The 17,189-nt window shown below is 33.0% G+C and overlaps 1 protein-coding gene across 2 annotated transcripts in view; it reads left to right on the forward strand.

Annotated features, from left to right (window-relative positions):
• The window catches only part of CDH19 (cadherin 19), a 123,638-nt gene that overhangs the window by 98,697 nt on the left and 7,752 nt on the right, over nucleotides 1-17,189 (forward strand). For both annotated transcript variants that reach the window (XM_077135276.1, XM_077135277.1), the window contains exon 10: nucleotides 15,865-15,982. In XM_077135276.1, the coding sequence (XP_076991391.1) occupies nucleotides 15,865-15,982 (118 nt within the window). The remainder of the gene's footprint in view (nucleotides 1-15,864; nucleotides 15,983-17,189) is intronic.

Here is a 17,189-nt window from a genome sequence, read left to right on the forward strand (position 1 = left end):
TTCTGAGTTCCAAAGGCCTTCCCCGGGGTGATTTCATTCTGCATCTCCAAACATCTGGGCTGAGCTGTGAGTGCTGAGATGAGGTATGCTGAGCTGCTTGGGCTGTGCTGTGCTGAGCTCCCTTCTGACCTCTCTCTTTTAAGCCTTCAGCTAATCAAATTAAAAGTCACTCATTGTGGAAGGCACTCCCTTATCTGACTGCAGATGTAATCAGCCATAGATGAATTTCACGTACTAGTGATTCAAATCCGCAGCAAGAGAACTAAGCACCGTCACCTGGCCAAGTTGATGCTTGAATCTAACTATCACAGCGAGTTTGTCAAAGAAGAAATAGCCAGCGGCTTTTTTTTTCTGCAGATGACCTATGAATTATTTATCAATGTGAATGTTTCTTCCAGGATATGTTGGCCCTATTGAAGATTTTCTAAGGCATTTTCAATAATATGCACAATAGAAATGATCATATTTTTCCTTTTGTATCACATACTGAAACTACATTCTAATATACATTCTTATAAGATATAAATATCTATGAATGATCTTCTTAGAGAGAGCATTTTTGATAAATCGATTTTTAAAAATTGTTTTGATAAACTGCTTATATGTATAGCAATGCCAACAAAATGACTATGTAACTTGAGAATAGAACCAATTTATGCATAAAGATGATTTTAATAAACTAATGAATAATAACCAAAATAAAGGGTCTTTAGGGATGCCTTTTACCCTATTAAGCCCTCTACACACAACTTTTTTTAAAGCAGTCTTTGAAATTAGATACTAGATTGTTAAAGCAACCAGATTAATGAATGGTGAAGTAGCACAATTCGTGGCCATTAGATTTCAGAACAATCAATAGCTCATTCAATAAACGTCATACTTTCCCTTATTACTTTTTAAACTTTGAGATCATTAGTTTTAAAAATGAGTATTTTCAAATAATCATGGAAAGTTATTTGAAAGGTGAAATCTTTTCTTAAAGTTTGTGATATGACCATGGATGTGAGACTTTATGAGATTATCCACGAGTTTTGTTGTTTATTTATTTATTTATTTTTTATAATGTAAAACTGTGACTGGACAGAAGGGCAAAACTATAATTTTAAAACAATTTTATATCCTGCAAATGTATTTTAATGAAGATATACATGTACTGAAACCATATTCTTCTATATGCAATATTTTCTTGACTATTTTAAAAGGGATTAAACTTGTTTCTGAAAATAGATGGTAGTTTTTTAATGATTACTTTATTTTGGGATATTTGAGGTTACTAAACTGTCCTGCAATATCAGGAAACTAAGTAATAAGCCATTTTTCTTCCAACTAATTATCATTCTTGGCTTTAAAGTGACCAGAAAGTGAGAAAAAAAAAAGATAGGTATTTAACAAATTCAATTTTCTCTATTTTTCTTTGAGTGGCATATCTACTACACTTTTAATTTGGTCTTAAGCCATAAATAGAACACAGTTTTCCAGTAATAGCTGAGAGTACCAGTGTGAATTTGATGGGTTTGCCTCTTTTACCCTTTGTGAAGAAAGAACATGATAGTAAAATAATTTTTGTTCCCTTTATGGTTAACTGTTTTGCCTTTGTTTGTATTTGTTGTTGTTCTTATTTGTTTTATTTCCTTTTGCCCCCTGTTTTTTAGATACAGAATAGTTCTTTAGAGGGGTTTGAAATGAATATTTGTTTTCTAAAGTTAATTTAGAGGAGTGTGTCTTTCCAGTTGTTTCTCTCAGTCCATTCTAAGGGCTGATCAGTATACTTGTTTTTTGTCTAACAATCTGTGTGTAAGAATTCGTGGACTTTTATTTAAATATGCTATCCATCATATGGGGATAAAACTTCAATGACAACATTGAGCAACAACTAAAAAGATGGCAAGAAAAGTCTACTGGCACTTATATACACTTTTCAGTTTGATCTCCTAACCATGCTGAATATCAACTCCTTATTTGAAAATAGAGATTCTTCTACTATAAAATTCCAATCTCATAAAGATTTGTGTAGATAAAATACAATGAAATGAGAAAGTAGGTAGAATATGATTGTGCTGGTTGGAAGTATTAGGTACCCTGGAAAAGCCATATATTAATCCTGATCAAATCCAGAGGGAACAGCTGTTTCTTTTAACCCTGATTCAATATTGTCAGCAGGAAATTTGATTAGATTATCTCCCAGAGATGTGGCGTGTCCACTTGGGAGTTGTGAGCTTTTGATTAGGTGAAGATGTGATTCCACCCGTCCCAAGTGGGTCTTCGTTAGTTTACTGAAATCCTTTAAAAGAGGAAACATTTTGGAGAGAGCCAGAAACAACAGAAATGACAGAGCCGATGGAAATTTCAGAGCACAGCTGACACAGATGCTGACACTTGGAGAACAGAGACAAAGATATATGGAGATGGTTGGAGCCCGACAGATGTTGCCATGAGATGTTAAGCAAGCCGGGACCTGAAGAGAGCCAAGGGAAGACAAGAGATAAAAGCCAGCCCCGGAGGAGTCAAGTGGGAGCCACCGTGGGAACAGAGGTGAAAGCAACAAATCCCAGGAGCAAGGAACCAGCAGATGCCAGCCTCTGACTACCAAGCTGACGGAGGTATTCTGACCCATTGGCCTTCCTTGAATTAAAGTTTTTCCCTGAATATCTTAGTTTGGACAATTGTGTAGGCTCAAAACTATAAACTTGTAATTTATTAAATTCCCCTTTTTAAACTCTGTTCCAGTTTTGGTATATCACATTCCAGTAGCTTGCAAACTAACACAATGGTTTTGCTCAGAAGCAATTTGTTAATATTGACAGTAACTGTTGAGAGTAGTGTCACGATGGTAAGTTTCAAAGTTCTTAATATGGAATCCATTCCCTTCTAAAGAGATTATGAGTCAGTTCTCAGGTGTCTATGTACACTTGATATTACAGTGTTTATTGAAGATGAGAGTAGGAACAGGTTAATGTCTTTCATCAGAGGCTCAAAGGAACCCATTATTTAAAGTTAAAATGAAAAGGAAAAAGTCCAGTGTTAAAGATATTATTAAGGCTGGTTTTGTTATCTGGTTGGTCTTTTGATTTTGGCAGGTTCTGGATTGATTTGACCAGGTTTTCTATTAAAGCATCAGTTTAAAAATATGTTTGGATAATAAATTGCACTTGTGATTTTTCCTTTCTTTATAATTTAACACTCGCTTATATTTTTATTGGATTATTTTATTATAAAGCCACTGTTCTAATATGTTGCTTTAGGTATATTTAAGACTGGTGATGGGATGGAGAACAATATTTGCCTATAACATATTTAAGTTTAGAGGGGCAGGGTTTTGGATACAAAATTATTAAAGTTTATAGAAACCTCTATGTCAGGAAGGAGGCTTATATTGAAAGGAATGAGGGAGCTATTTTGACATGCAAAATGGGTCAGTGAGAAATGTATAGCATTTTAGTAAACGATAAAGGAAAATATCTAAACAAACCATTTAAACAAAAAAAATAAGTAAAGATTAAAAATACAAGTAAATGCAAAAAAATAAGGAAATAATGAAAATAAAAATTAAAATAGCAAATAGAAAATAGTTCCTAAGTATACATATATAGAGATGTACTTTCTTGATAAGAACAATAAAAGTGATGTATTTGAATATGCTGAAAAAGTCAAAAGAAAGAATAGACAAGTGAAGCTATCTTCATTTTTATTCCATGAAATGTGCTGGAGCAATTGGATATCCATGGGGTGGGTTGTGCGAATGAAACTTGACCTAAATTTCACACCTTATACAAAAAGCAATTCAAAATGCATCACATATTTAAATGTAAAAATAAACTTTTAGAAGAAAACATAGGTGAAAATTTTCCAGACTTAGCAATAGGCAAAGTGTTTCAAAAGCACAGTCCCTAAAAGAAAAATAGATAAGTTGTACTTTATCATAATTAAAAATTTTGCTTTAAGAAAGGCCCTGTTAAAGGGATAAAAGGACCAACTACAGACTGAAAGAAAATATTTGCAAACCAATGTTTAGCCAAAGGAGTTGTATCTAGAATCTGTTAAGAACTCTTCAAACCTAAAATAATGAAAGAAGCATTCCAATTCGAAAATAGGCAAAAGACATGACCAGACATATCACTGAAAAGTATGTACAGATGGAAAATAAGCACTTGAAAGGATGTGCAACATTATCAGTCATTAGGGAAATAAAAATTAAGAGCACTATGAAATATCACTACCCACAGAATGGCTAAAATAAAAAAATGCTAATGACTCCCAGAGCTGGAGCAGAAATGGAAAAGCCAATCTCTCATAAATTGCTGATGGAAATAAAACTAAAAATGATCCTTACCATAGAACCTACTAATTGTATCCTTGGGTATTTGTGTCAGAGAAATGAACTTATGTTCACACAAAAATCCTGTATAATATGGCTTATAAAAGTTTTATTATTCATAGCTCAAACCAGGAGACATTTGAAATCACAAGTGAATGATTAAGAAAATTGTTGTCATCCATAGCATGGAAAGTTACTCAGCAATTAAAGAAACTATTGACACATGCACAACATGGAGGGATCTCAAAGTCATTATACTTAGTGACGAAGGCAAATTTCAAAGCCTCACATATTCTGTGATTCCATTTATATAACATCCTCCAAATGATAATAGTACGAGATGAAAAGCAGATAATTGGTTGTCATGGACAAGAACAGGGTTGGAAAGTGAATGTAACTAAAAAGGGGCAATATGAGGGGGCTCACATATGGTGATAAAACTTTTCTATATTTTCATAGTGATGGTGACACTGATCTTCAAATGGAGTAAATTCATGTAGAACTACACACACACACACACACACATGCCTACATGCACGCTTGTAAAAACTGGTGAGAATCGAGTAAACTCTGTAGTCTAATTAACAATATTATACTCATGTCAAATTTCTTGTTTAATATTTTGTGTTTTACATGAAGTGTTGCCATTGGGTCAACTGGATGAAAAGTTTGAGGAAAGCTAAGTAGTCTTTTTACAATTTCCTATAGGCCTACAATAATTTCAAAATAAGTTAAAAAAAATTACCAGACTGGATAAATGGAAATAAAATACAAAATTAATGATGTAAGAACAAATAAAAAGGGGATTAAAATAGTAAATGATAATGTTATTGAGAATGTATCACAGAAACTTCCCCAAAGAATATGTGTCATGGTCAGGTTCATGTGTCAAGTTGGCCAGGTGGTGGTACCTCTTTGTCTGGTTGGGCAAGTGCTGGCTTGTCTGTTGCAACGAGGACATTTCATAGAATTAAATCATGAGCACATCGGCTGCATCCACAGCTGATTCCATTTGTAATCAGCCAAGGAGAGTGTCTTCTGCAATGAGTGACATTTAATCTAATAGATGGAAGGCTTTTAAGGAGGATTCAGAAGAGAAAGTCTCTCTTCCTGCTTCAGCCAGCGAGCCTCTCCTATGGAGTTCACCCAGACCCTCCATTGGAGTCATCAGCTTCACAGCCTGCCCTGTGGATTTTGGACTCTGTGTTCCGATGGTGAGACACTTTTATAAAGTTTATATTTATGGCTATTTCCTGCTGATTCTGTTTCTCTAGAGAACCCTAACAAATACAATATGTTAGACCAGGTGAGCTGCAAAGTTGGGTCATTTCAAAATTGTAAATTACAACTTATATCATGCTATGTAAATCTTCCCAGAACTTTCAAAAGGAGAGAAGTTCCCTAAGGTGCATTAAGTAGCTTTACTCATAGCAAAAAATGACAAAATTACACACCAACACACATATGTTCAAGCACAAGATATTCACTAAGCTTATAGATATCAATTACACATACAAATTATTATTTAAAATGATGCATGAACATATGAGAATATGCTACCCAGGCAAAATGGTTGTTTTAAGCGGGTTACTGAACAATACTTTGAAATCTATTAGTATTTTACATTTTATCACTAGGTTGTGGGAACAAAATGACATGTATCGACTTTTCATTTGATGCTCAAAAGCCTTTTGATAAAACTAAATTCACATTCTGGGTTACAAAAAAGTCAAATCAAATACATACATTAAATATAAGATTAAAGATCTATAACCAGTACCCAAATCACTTAATCACTTAATACCAAAACACTTGTACTATAACTTAAGACAGTAAAAGAGAAAGAAATACTTGTTTTTACACTATTATTTCATAGTGTTCTGAAGATAAGGTCCATGCAATAACAAATAAAATAACTATGAAATAAATTTATTGGAAAGAAGGAAAAATATTTGAAATGATAAGATTGTTTGTGTATTGCTGCCAAATAAATATAATATATTTTCTTAAAGCAGCATTAAAAATGTAAAAAAGAGTTGAAATTAATTTTAATAATATTTATTGAGCACAGAATACTGAGGATATTATCACTTGCAATTAATTGAAGTAACATTAAAGATGTGTTTTAAGTTCTTATGTTCTTTCACACTGTATCTTTCAGTCATCATGAAATTTTGACACAGAACACCTGAGATTGAAAGTCCATGTTTCAGGTGCTCAATAGTTGGTGGAAGCTGTATTGCCAGCCTAGATCTAGAATAACAAAGTTGATCAATTACAAATTGATTAGTGTATATAAAATAATTCATAAATATGATGTGAAATACAGAAAAATTAATAATAAACATTTGGATGTTAAAATATGTGTAGAACAGTGTCCCAAATTCATTTGATGATGTGAAGAAAGCAGTATGAAGCGTTGTGTGTGTGTGTTTTGTCTTTGTATAACAATTTGCATAAAATATTAGCCCATTCATGAGCTCTAGGTTTAGAATCCTTGTTACATATACTAATAATTGATTAAAAATCTAAAGAAAAATGGCTTTATAACAGGAAAAAATGTACAAATAGCTTGGAATTTGCTAACTAGAAATGCCAGATCTACATAAGGAAAACTACAAAAAGTATATAGAGATGGAAAAATATAATTGAAAGTAGAACTAATGCACTTCTAGATGAAAAGAATGCATATGTGAAATTGTAAATATATATATTTTATTGTATATCTTTCTAAAGTATTATGCAAATTGTAGGAATATTTTAGTTGTGATTCCAAAGTACAATTTGAAGTAAAATTGTTGAACAATAGTTCAGAGATAAATATACAAGATCAAGAAGGGATATTCATCATAGTAAATAGGTATTTTCTTATTAATCTGCAAAAATAAAAATTCTCACACTAACGTAAAAATTGAAAATCAAATTAGTTGAACTGAACTATAGCATTCATTCATTCATTTATTTCACAAATGTTTATTAAGTACATACCCTGTGCTGGCAATAATGCTCAGTATGGAGAAGATAATGAAACAAAAAATACCATATCTTGCAGCTTAACAAGATACTGATAATCACAGGAGAAACCTGGTATATATTCAAATAGTGTATACAATAAACGTGGCAGGAAGAAAGAATAATATAACTGGAAAAACTGAAAGAATTGACTGATTATTTTTATAAAGGTAAGTTTAGGTACCTTTCACACCAAAAAAAGAATTGCCATCTGGTTAGTTAGAAAATACTTTTGAAACCCTAAAATAGAAGAGAATATAGATAAATTAATAACTGATAATTGTGCAGAAAATATTTTTATTGCATTAAACATTGAAAGAAAGCATAGAAGAGAAAGGATAGATGAATGCAATTATGTAAGAATTATTTCAGGAAGATCAACAAAATTGGCCATCATATCTCATATAGGAACTTGTGCAATAGTCTCAAAAAGACTATTAAACCATCATTTAATAGCTTATTAAATTCTGAAGCTCAGTTCCATAAAATCACATATTGAATATATATGGTGTGCATTTATTGGAAAAATTAACAAGAAATTTCAGGAACAAATGTATGCGAAATATATAACTGAGCTTATGGAACATCCAATTCCCAATAAAAACTGGAAGGATTCCTTTCATGACATTATAGATCAAGGTCAATAGCGTTAAAATCAATGATTTGTCTTTTTTGTTGTTGTTATCCAAGTTATAAAGTTGTTGTTCATGAAAGGCACATAGTAAAATAATTAAGTGTATTTAATTATTTTACACTTACAACATGTTTCTGCCTGAGTCAAATTGCAGCTTTGCCATTTGCTACTTGTGACCTTGCACAATTTATTCTATTGTATCTCTGTTTTGCTATCTGTAAAATATGAGAATAAATATATTTCCATCTGTATGGGATTTTGGGGAAGATCAAACATGCCTTTATATGTAAAATACTTAGAATAATGCTTGGCACATAATAAGCACTGAATATGGTGCAGGTATTTTGCTAGTTAATGCTGTGTAACAAAACACCCTAATTTTGTGCCTGTGTGAATACAGCAGCTAGGCAGGTCTGCTGAGTTGGGCCAGGCTTAGCTGGCCTCAGCCTGCTTCTCATATGCCTCTGCAGTCATCTGGCTGGTCACATGGGACCAAACTTGTCTAGGATGGCCATATTCACGTCTGGCAGTTGTCATGGTTCGGGCTGAGTCCTTGAGAACAACTGAGACATATACATCTTTCATTCTCCTGTAGGCTCGACATGCTTACCATTCACATAGGAATTGAATGAGTAGACCCTCTTTAAATCCAGGCTTGGAACTGACACTGTCATTTCCATCCCATCTTATTGACCAAAGCAAGACCGAAGCCACGCAGATACAAGGAATGGGGAAGTGGATTTTACCTCCTTATGGGAAAATCTTTATTGTTCAGGTTCTTTGGACCATAAAACACAAATGGTCCTATACATAATTCTGTATTGCTTGCCTAGACTCAAAGACAGTTTCCTAGATTTCAAGACAGTTTAGAGTACATATAGGGACTGATGGACTATTGCTTATTTCTTGCAATATTTCCCAATTATTTATATTCCACATACTATTACCACTTTTCAATGCATGCGAATTCACTGGTGTATTATGGAACTCTATAATATAATGAAGAAAACCCTGTGAAGTTTTATATTTAGTGTAACAATGGTGTTGAAAATATTCACTATCTTTCACTAATTTTTTCATGAGGATTCATAACAGAAATATATTTTTGATACAAGTCCTAATAGCTGTTAGGCTTCTCATGAATAAGTAGCTTGACTTTACCTCTGAATTCTCTAAACAAAGGCAGTGATTGTGCTTCCACTTTTAATGGTAACTGGAAATATGAAAAATAGTGACTTTCTACTCACAACTATGCAGGAACATAAGATAGGCATGTGTTAGTTTAGCCTTACTCATGGATTCAACCTGTTCTTCCACGATTTATCCTCTCCTGGTTGGGGTTCCCTCTGACTTTGTAAAAATCTTATTTCATATATTATTATTGTAAGTTGTCTGGAATACGTTTTGAAAAAAAGCAATAATAGAATTCTGTCTTTCCTTTGGATATTGCCTCTATTAATCTGTTGCTCGAAGTCTCTCTTCTCCAGCTGTGTCCAGTTCAGGGTGGGTTCTGTGCTTTGGGTCTTTTGTGGTGTCGGCTATTTATTCTACATCTGTGAAGCTTAACTGTGGTCTTCTTTCTCAGTCCATGACAACCTTTAGGGTTATAAAATCTCTAGTTGTTTCATTACCAGGATTTAAATTATGAATGCCATTGGACTCTGAAAATTGATGGCTTTTTTGTTAGTGATTTGCTTCTAATCTCTGTGTAGTATTGAAAGAACTCTACCAGTAGAGAGGGAAACACAAAATATTAACAGGATTTATTCTTTGTCTCAAGATTTCTTTGCATCTCATTTCCCACAGGTTTAAAAATCTGGACAAAATGGCAAGTTAAAAGATGCCCTATATCTATTTTCTTTGGATCTATTGATAATGTGTATGTTATTAAAACTTAGAATCCCAAAATAATTGTACTCTGTTCTGGAATAAGCCAAACATTTCCTCAATGACCCCTGTGGGTAAACGGAATTTTTGTTTTTCTTCTTAATGTTTAAGTGGTTAGGGTGGGAGGGAGAGGAGGGAGAAACTTTTAGTGGTTTGCTATAATATATTAATATAATAAATGAGCTGACATTAGGGTAATTTGCCTTTCCTGCTTGGTAGAAATAGTTATCATTTTTCAAATCAAAGATTCTCATTATCTTCACTGATATTAAACATCTTTTCCACAAGTAAAATATAATAGTAATTTTTAGATTCTGTCATACTAGTACTATGTCCAATATCTCCCTGTAAAAACCTTCTCTTGCCTAAGTTTCAGTGATTTCACATTATGACCTCTTGTTTTTCATTTTATCTTGCCTCCCGTCTTGTGTTTCTTCCTTTTTATTTTTCTCAAGCCCAGTTTTTCTGGTTTCTCATACATCCCTTAGTCTCAATTATAGTTCATAAGCAAATGACTCCTAGATCTGTATGTCTAGCTAGTTATTTCTCCTATAAGCTATGATGCAAGTTTCCACAGAAAATTTCTACTCACATGTTCTAAAATTGCATCAAAGTTGTTCTTAAGCCTCACCTTTTCAGTGTTCTAGCAAAGTTACTATAATTTACTATATTGTTTAAGAAAGACATGTGGAGATCAACCTTGATTCCTTCCAGTCTTTTATTCTCAACATGCAATCAATCATGAAGTTCTGTGGATTCCTTCTCCTAAAGATCTCTTAACTATGTCAATCAATCTCCATTTTCATCTTCGCTGCCCTAGCAGAGATCAACCATTTCTTCTGGAGTGGGCCTCAGACAGTTCCATGGAGGGATGTTCCAATAAAATCAAACTTTGCTTCACCATCTCATAGAAAACACAGATATGTACTGTGGTTGCTTTTCGTCCATTATCTTTATTAGGTAAGGCTGTAGGCATGTAGTCAGTTTGCAGAACAGTCAGTTTTTAGTGCTGGGGTAGTGTCCAGAATAATATATAGCATACACCATGGGAATGGTGAAAAGACCTTATCTGGGTGACATCATAGGCAACTCATCATGCCCTTAAGGAAATCTTGGGACCTGGGAAACTGTATCAATCTAAGAACATGTCACACCATCTTGAGTTTTATGAAAACACTTTAGCAATTTTTGTCCTTCATTGTTAAAAATAACATGCATCCTAAAGCTCTGATTGCTTGTGTGCTTTTGTCTATCACATCAAGAAGTTTTGATTCCCAAGTGCCCACTCACTGGGATCATCACAACAGTTTTCCAGCTGGGTTCTCTATTTCCAGACCAACCCTGAGGACTGCCCGGAGAATGAGCATTCTAACGTGCACATCTCATCAGGCTTCACCCTACTTAGAATGTATGAGGGGCTTTCATTAAAAAGCCCAAACTCTCACATGCCTTCTGGGGATATCCATGGAGTGCCTCCTCTTTGTGCCTGCAGGTTAATCATCACATTCCTGCTTAGATGTCAGGTTCCTGTTTCCTGAAAGTTTATTTTAGGTAATACGCCTTTTTGGTATTCATTATGTAATTTTAGTCTGATTTTAGATATTATGCCATTTTATTCTGATTTTAAGTATTATGTACTCATTCAACACTTACATTTGTAATTCTGCTTGTCACGTTCCTCCACTAGAATGAAAGCAGTGATTTCAGAGACACTTTTGGTCCTTCCCACCCACCAGGAATTGTGATTGCTTGGTGTGTACTAAATGCCAACCAAATCTTTGTAAAATGGATAGATTTGGGAGATTAACCAGTTACTTTTAATAATTTAAACTTTTCATTAATATATGCTGATAAATTATTTTGTGGAATTTTATATTATATTTTTAATAAATTATGGCTATTTTACTTGCTGAGGTAAACAAAATCAGAAAATATATTAAACATTAGAAAAATAAATATAAGAATATACAGTTTATAATCGACTATAGGTATGTTTCTAAAAGTTAAGTAAAACATTACAATTTCTATGCACTTAAATAATTATATCATCTTGCAAAAAAATCCTTTTAGGAAACTTGAAGTATCTCTGTTTCCATCTGTAAACAAAATGTTAGAATCATGAGCTCCCCAACATTTTATTCTTAATATAATGATAAACAAAGAAAGTAAACAAAATGCATTGCAATGCACATTTTCTCATTGTCTCAAATTTTATTTATTTTATTAATTTGCACTTCAACTTAAGCACATATTTGATAGCCCTTTTGAAAGCCTATAAGTTTATTTCATCAAAATTGGTCCAATTTGGAATAATTTTCTCAGTGGATTAGTACAAAAACTGACTATCCCATTCAAATTCGTTTATAATAATTTCTTGAAAGTGGGAGATAGAATTTGCATCTATATCCTCATTCTAGGTAAAATATCTAGATAAATTAGATAAACAAGTAACTGAGACGAGATCTTTAAAATCTCTCAACTTATTCATTTACTACAAGCCCAATTTTATATTTAACATTTTGTGTATTGTGTGGGTCTATTTATTAAAACTTTTGCAAAGACTTTGACATTTATATCAATTAATTCTCAATATATTGCATATTAACTTATAGTTTAGAATTCAAATTATAGTATAGAGTCTCATCTAACAATTTACTCCTCAGCTAATCCCAGCAGTAAGTTTCAGTGCTACTTGCTGTACAAGTGAGGAAATACAGCACCAAATGTGCTAAATGAATGAGGCTTCCAATTGCCTCTTTGATTAGCTGTCAAAAATAATGTATGTTTAATAACAGCCATACCTATCATCCTTGGGGAAGTGAATATTAGATTGATTTTTTAAAAAATAGGATAATTAACTTGGGAGTTGCATTAAGAAGCTGGATTTATTTGTATTCTCTTTTCTAGAGAAAAGCCACAGGAAAAAGTAATAGACAGCAGGAAATGGTTAGCTTTATTCCCTTGATTATCTTTAGTCAAATGCTATGAGTGGTTCCCTAAAATGGTCAAGTTGAACCTTAGGAAACTGCCAATATTTGACCATTTTAAATATACAAAATATCAATTTTATTCGTTTTGATCTAATATATGATTTCTCTTCCTTTAAGGTTTTCACATGCTATTCTTTTTCCTGAATCACACTTTCACAATCAATTCATATGTTAAATTTAAATATCAGCTCAATTACTGTGCTGTGAAACTGGGACATATTTTCTTTTTCCGATTTCAAAACTTCTCTTCTTTTTTCCCCAGTTTTTAAAATGAAAACTATATTAATTATTATAACTCTATTTCCCTGTCTATTATGAGGTATGTTTTTGCTTGCTTTTTTGTATTTCCACTTTCTTGCTTACTTTTTGTACTTCCGCCTTTCACAGTATCTTTTCGAATGCACGTCTGCCTGGAAAATCAATCTATTGCATAACAGTGAGCCCTGGAGGTCATGTGTATGTTTCATGGCCCCAAAGGTTGTCAAACCAGCTGTGCCATCAGCTTGCATTCCAATTCTGAACCAGCAAAACTACTTGCCTAAAATACTGAGATAACCTAAATCTTAATATAATTGTATCTAAAATGAGAATGATAACATAATTTATTCCATGTGGTCAGTGTGAAGATTAGCTAAGACAGTATACGAAGAGTTATCTAAGAACAATCCATAGCTAAATTTGCCTTCAAAAGTGGCTATTTTAGATTCTCTAGCAGAAAAAAAAATGTATTTTCACGATAGATTCCAATGTACTATAAATAGGAAATAGAATGTATTGGGTGAGAAAGACATTGGACAAAGTCTAACCAGAGAATAAAAAGAAAAAGTAATCATAATTTGGAATTATTTTTATTGCCTATTTCCAAGTCTTTCAAGCTGTGGCTGTTCTTTGTGTAGATTTTTGATATATAACGTAGCTTTGCTCCTCTCATGAATATACAAAACTGGTGCTATGTCCCCGTTAAATAATTTAAAAAATCTAAGTATTGGGCTCTCTCTCTCTCCTTCTCTTTTTCTTTTTATAAGTGCAGCAAATAAGGAATCTTCTCAGGATTTTATTTGTAAATTAAAATACAATTTTTCCATGGTTGTATTAAAAAGAAAAATGGACAACCCTTGATTGAGACATGTGGAACCATCTGTGATGACCTCTTTACACTATTGATTCCTCTGTATTTTCTTGAAAAGTGCACATGTTCAAGAGTACTAACAATACCTGATTTGTGACTGAATCTGCTATGTCGGTGGCTTTCAGTTTTGTGTAGTAAAACATATAATGTTACTGAAAACGCAGTTTTGGAAGTAAATGGAACTGGAGCTGTACTCATTGGAAAGGGGACAGAGTAATGAAATCCTGCTTATTCAGTTACCTATACATGGGTTAAATTAATTTTAAAGTAGAATGTATACATAGCCAAAAGCTCTCTAGGGATCTCAAGCCTTCATACATGAAAGGGAGACATTTTTTAGACATTCATTTTGGTGCCGATGTTTAATGGAGAATCTCAGGTAGTAAGAGAGTGTGTTTCTTTATCTAAAAATCAAGATTGCATATGCCAACCAGATAAGCATGAATTTAAAAATTTGCCCTTAATCTCAATTCATCAAATGGACATACAATTTGGCAACTCGCAATTGAAGACATTGTCCTGTGCAAATCCCAAGAGAATGTTTTTGTGGAGAAAACACCTAATAGACATGCTGATTGTGAGACAAACTGTTTGACAAGTTAAGAAATTTAGTCCTAACAATGCATCCTAAAAAGTATTAGTATGTGTATTATTTCAAGCTTATAAAATAAAGCTCAGAAAGAGTAAATACATTTCTTAAAGTCATAGCTCAAGTAAGTGGCAAAGCCAGAATTGGTCTGCCACACCCAGCTCATCACCTCCAGATTCAAAATCTTATGATAATCCCACATGAAATCATAACCTGTGAAATGATACCACATCTACCTTTACTATTTAAAACATGGATTGAAAGAAAATGTTTTCTTTATTAGATTATTTAATTAACAGTCTATTATGCTTTAATATGCAATGTGCTATCAGGAGAAAGGCAAATCAGTCTGTAGAAATAATGAAATAATGCAAAATTTGCACTAGTTTCACAAGGCTGTTTTCTCCAGTGGAGAGAGGGCTATTCTTTGAATGATATAACCTTATAAATTCGGGTCTGTCATCTTGAAACTGAGGATTTTTTTGTTTGACACATTGTTAAAAGCTCTTTAATTCCTGCAAATGCAAAACAATCACTTCTATAATCAATTTACTTTAATTTCCAGAATTAATTAAAAACTCACTATGTGATCTTGACAGTGTATCTGTTCTTTGACGATAATGAACTACTTGAGTGGCATATTCACCTCTTAAAAGAAAAGAATTGGAATCTGATTTGTTCATATTTGCATTCCTTCATTTTTTTTTCTTTTTTTTTATGATCTGGGATACAGAGAAGAGCATTTCGATGTGGAACGCTTACCTATTTTACTCTTTATTGGTCAAAGGAAATCATGTACATTGCCCTAAGCTTCAAGTGCATTATTTCCTCAAATTAAGAAAAAAACCTCATTGCTTTAGCAAATATTAGGTAAGCCAATAGCTCTATCACAGATATGTTATCAATATTAGCAGGAAATATATAACTTCAGCAAACCATGGTGGCTGGCATTCACATTGGGTAGACAAAGAAAGGTTGAAAGGAAAGAATGGAGGTAGCAATGTAGGAATAGAGAAGAGGAGGACTTGAATTATAGACAGCAGAGCTTTGAGAACTTCTAGTATGGTTAGTGAAAGGAATTCACTTGGTCCTTCAGAAGGAATCTGTATATCTTTTAATATCATCATTTCAGCCTATTTTTAGCCTGACAGACTATAATCTCCACCAATTTGGTAGTTAGCCATCGCAAAGTTCCTAATGATCATAGCAAAGCAATGACAATAAAAGAAAATATAATAATCATCTAAAATAATGATATTGCTGATCTTTTCCCAACATAAAAATAGTTTCCTTATTTATTTATTTTAGGTCATTCAGACCATTAGTGCAGTGGACAGAGATGAATCCGTAGAAGATCACCGCTTTTACTTTCATCCGTCTGTGGAGGACACAATGAACTCCAGTTTCACAATCATAGATAATCAAGGTAATGGCATTGCCTCATAATGATTTTTGATTCATTCTTTGTAAATCATGTTTGACTTTGATAGAATTTATGGCATTAACTATTTTACGGGGTGCGACACTGAAAATGGAAAACAACACTCAAAGTCACGGCCTGAAAATACTGGCCTCCTTTCTCCTTGAATTTCTTCAAATGAGAAGCACTTTTTAAAGTCCTTAGTGACTGCAAGTCCTTGCACAGTCTGAATGACCCAGCAAATATAATTGCAGTTCTGACACAATGTTCCCTTCATATCCTCATATAGCTCAAATTTCAATCTATGTCTGGGGAAGAAGATGATATATACTTAACTTAGAATCATGTTAGCCTCATTGATTCAAAGATATTTAATGAGGAGCTATAAATATATGAAACTGGTGTGAGTTTTTTCTCTTTCCTTGAAACTTTGGAGGTTATTTTATCCATCTAAAGAGAAAAGCATTCTGGAGGATTTTGTGTGGAGAGCAGGATTTTTTCCCTTCTTTGTGAGAGTATATTAGCTTTATACAAAGCAACTGTGTTCTTTTGTCCATAACTTCAGTAAAATACTTTTTGCCCTTATTTTAATTTTTCTTTATTTCTCAAGTATTTGAAAAAATGTAAAGGTTCTTACTCATGAATCTATAAACAAATGCAGAAAACTGTTTTTCCTTATGACTAAGTAAAGCCTTTCAAATGGGGGATCTTCCGTGGAAGAGAAGAAACATGCATGCTTGTTTTTCTCCCTTTTGCCTTTGTCAAGTTCCCCACTTAGGGGAACCCAAATATACTTAGGATAAAGCATGCAAATATTAATATATGAAATAAGCTCTAGCTTAGATTTGTTTATATTAATTTAAAAATTATTAGGGACAAAATAAATATATTACAACATAAAAAATGGTTGATTTGCTTTAATGATTGCAGTTACAAATAATTTCATAAATTATATATTGAAAACAGTCTAAACTGTCTCTCACCTCTTAAATCTGCCAGCGAATAAAATCAGATCAGTTTTATAATCTTCGAGAGAATGATAGAGGCTTGGCTTTAAAAAAGCGATTTGGAAAAGTTTTAAATAGGCATACACTTCCAAAGGTTTCCATTTCTTTGCATTTTACTGCTATTGTCCTCGAAAGTTTGTCTGTGATCTACAGTAAAAAAATGGAGGGCTGATGATAAAAAAAAAAAATCCTAAAGGGAAAAGTAG

Source organism: Tamandua tetradactyla, chromosome 18, assembly GCF_023851605.1.
Source record: "Tamandua tetradactyla isolate mTamTet1 chromosome 18, mTamTet1.pri, whole genome shotgun sequence".
In the NCBI taxonomy this organism is placed as follows: domain Eukaryota; kingdom Metazoa; phylum Chordata; class Mammalia; order Pilosa; family Myrmecophagidae; genus Tamandua; species Tamandua tetradactyla.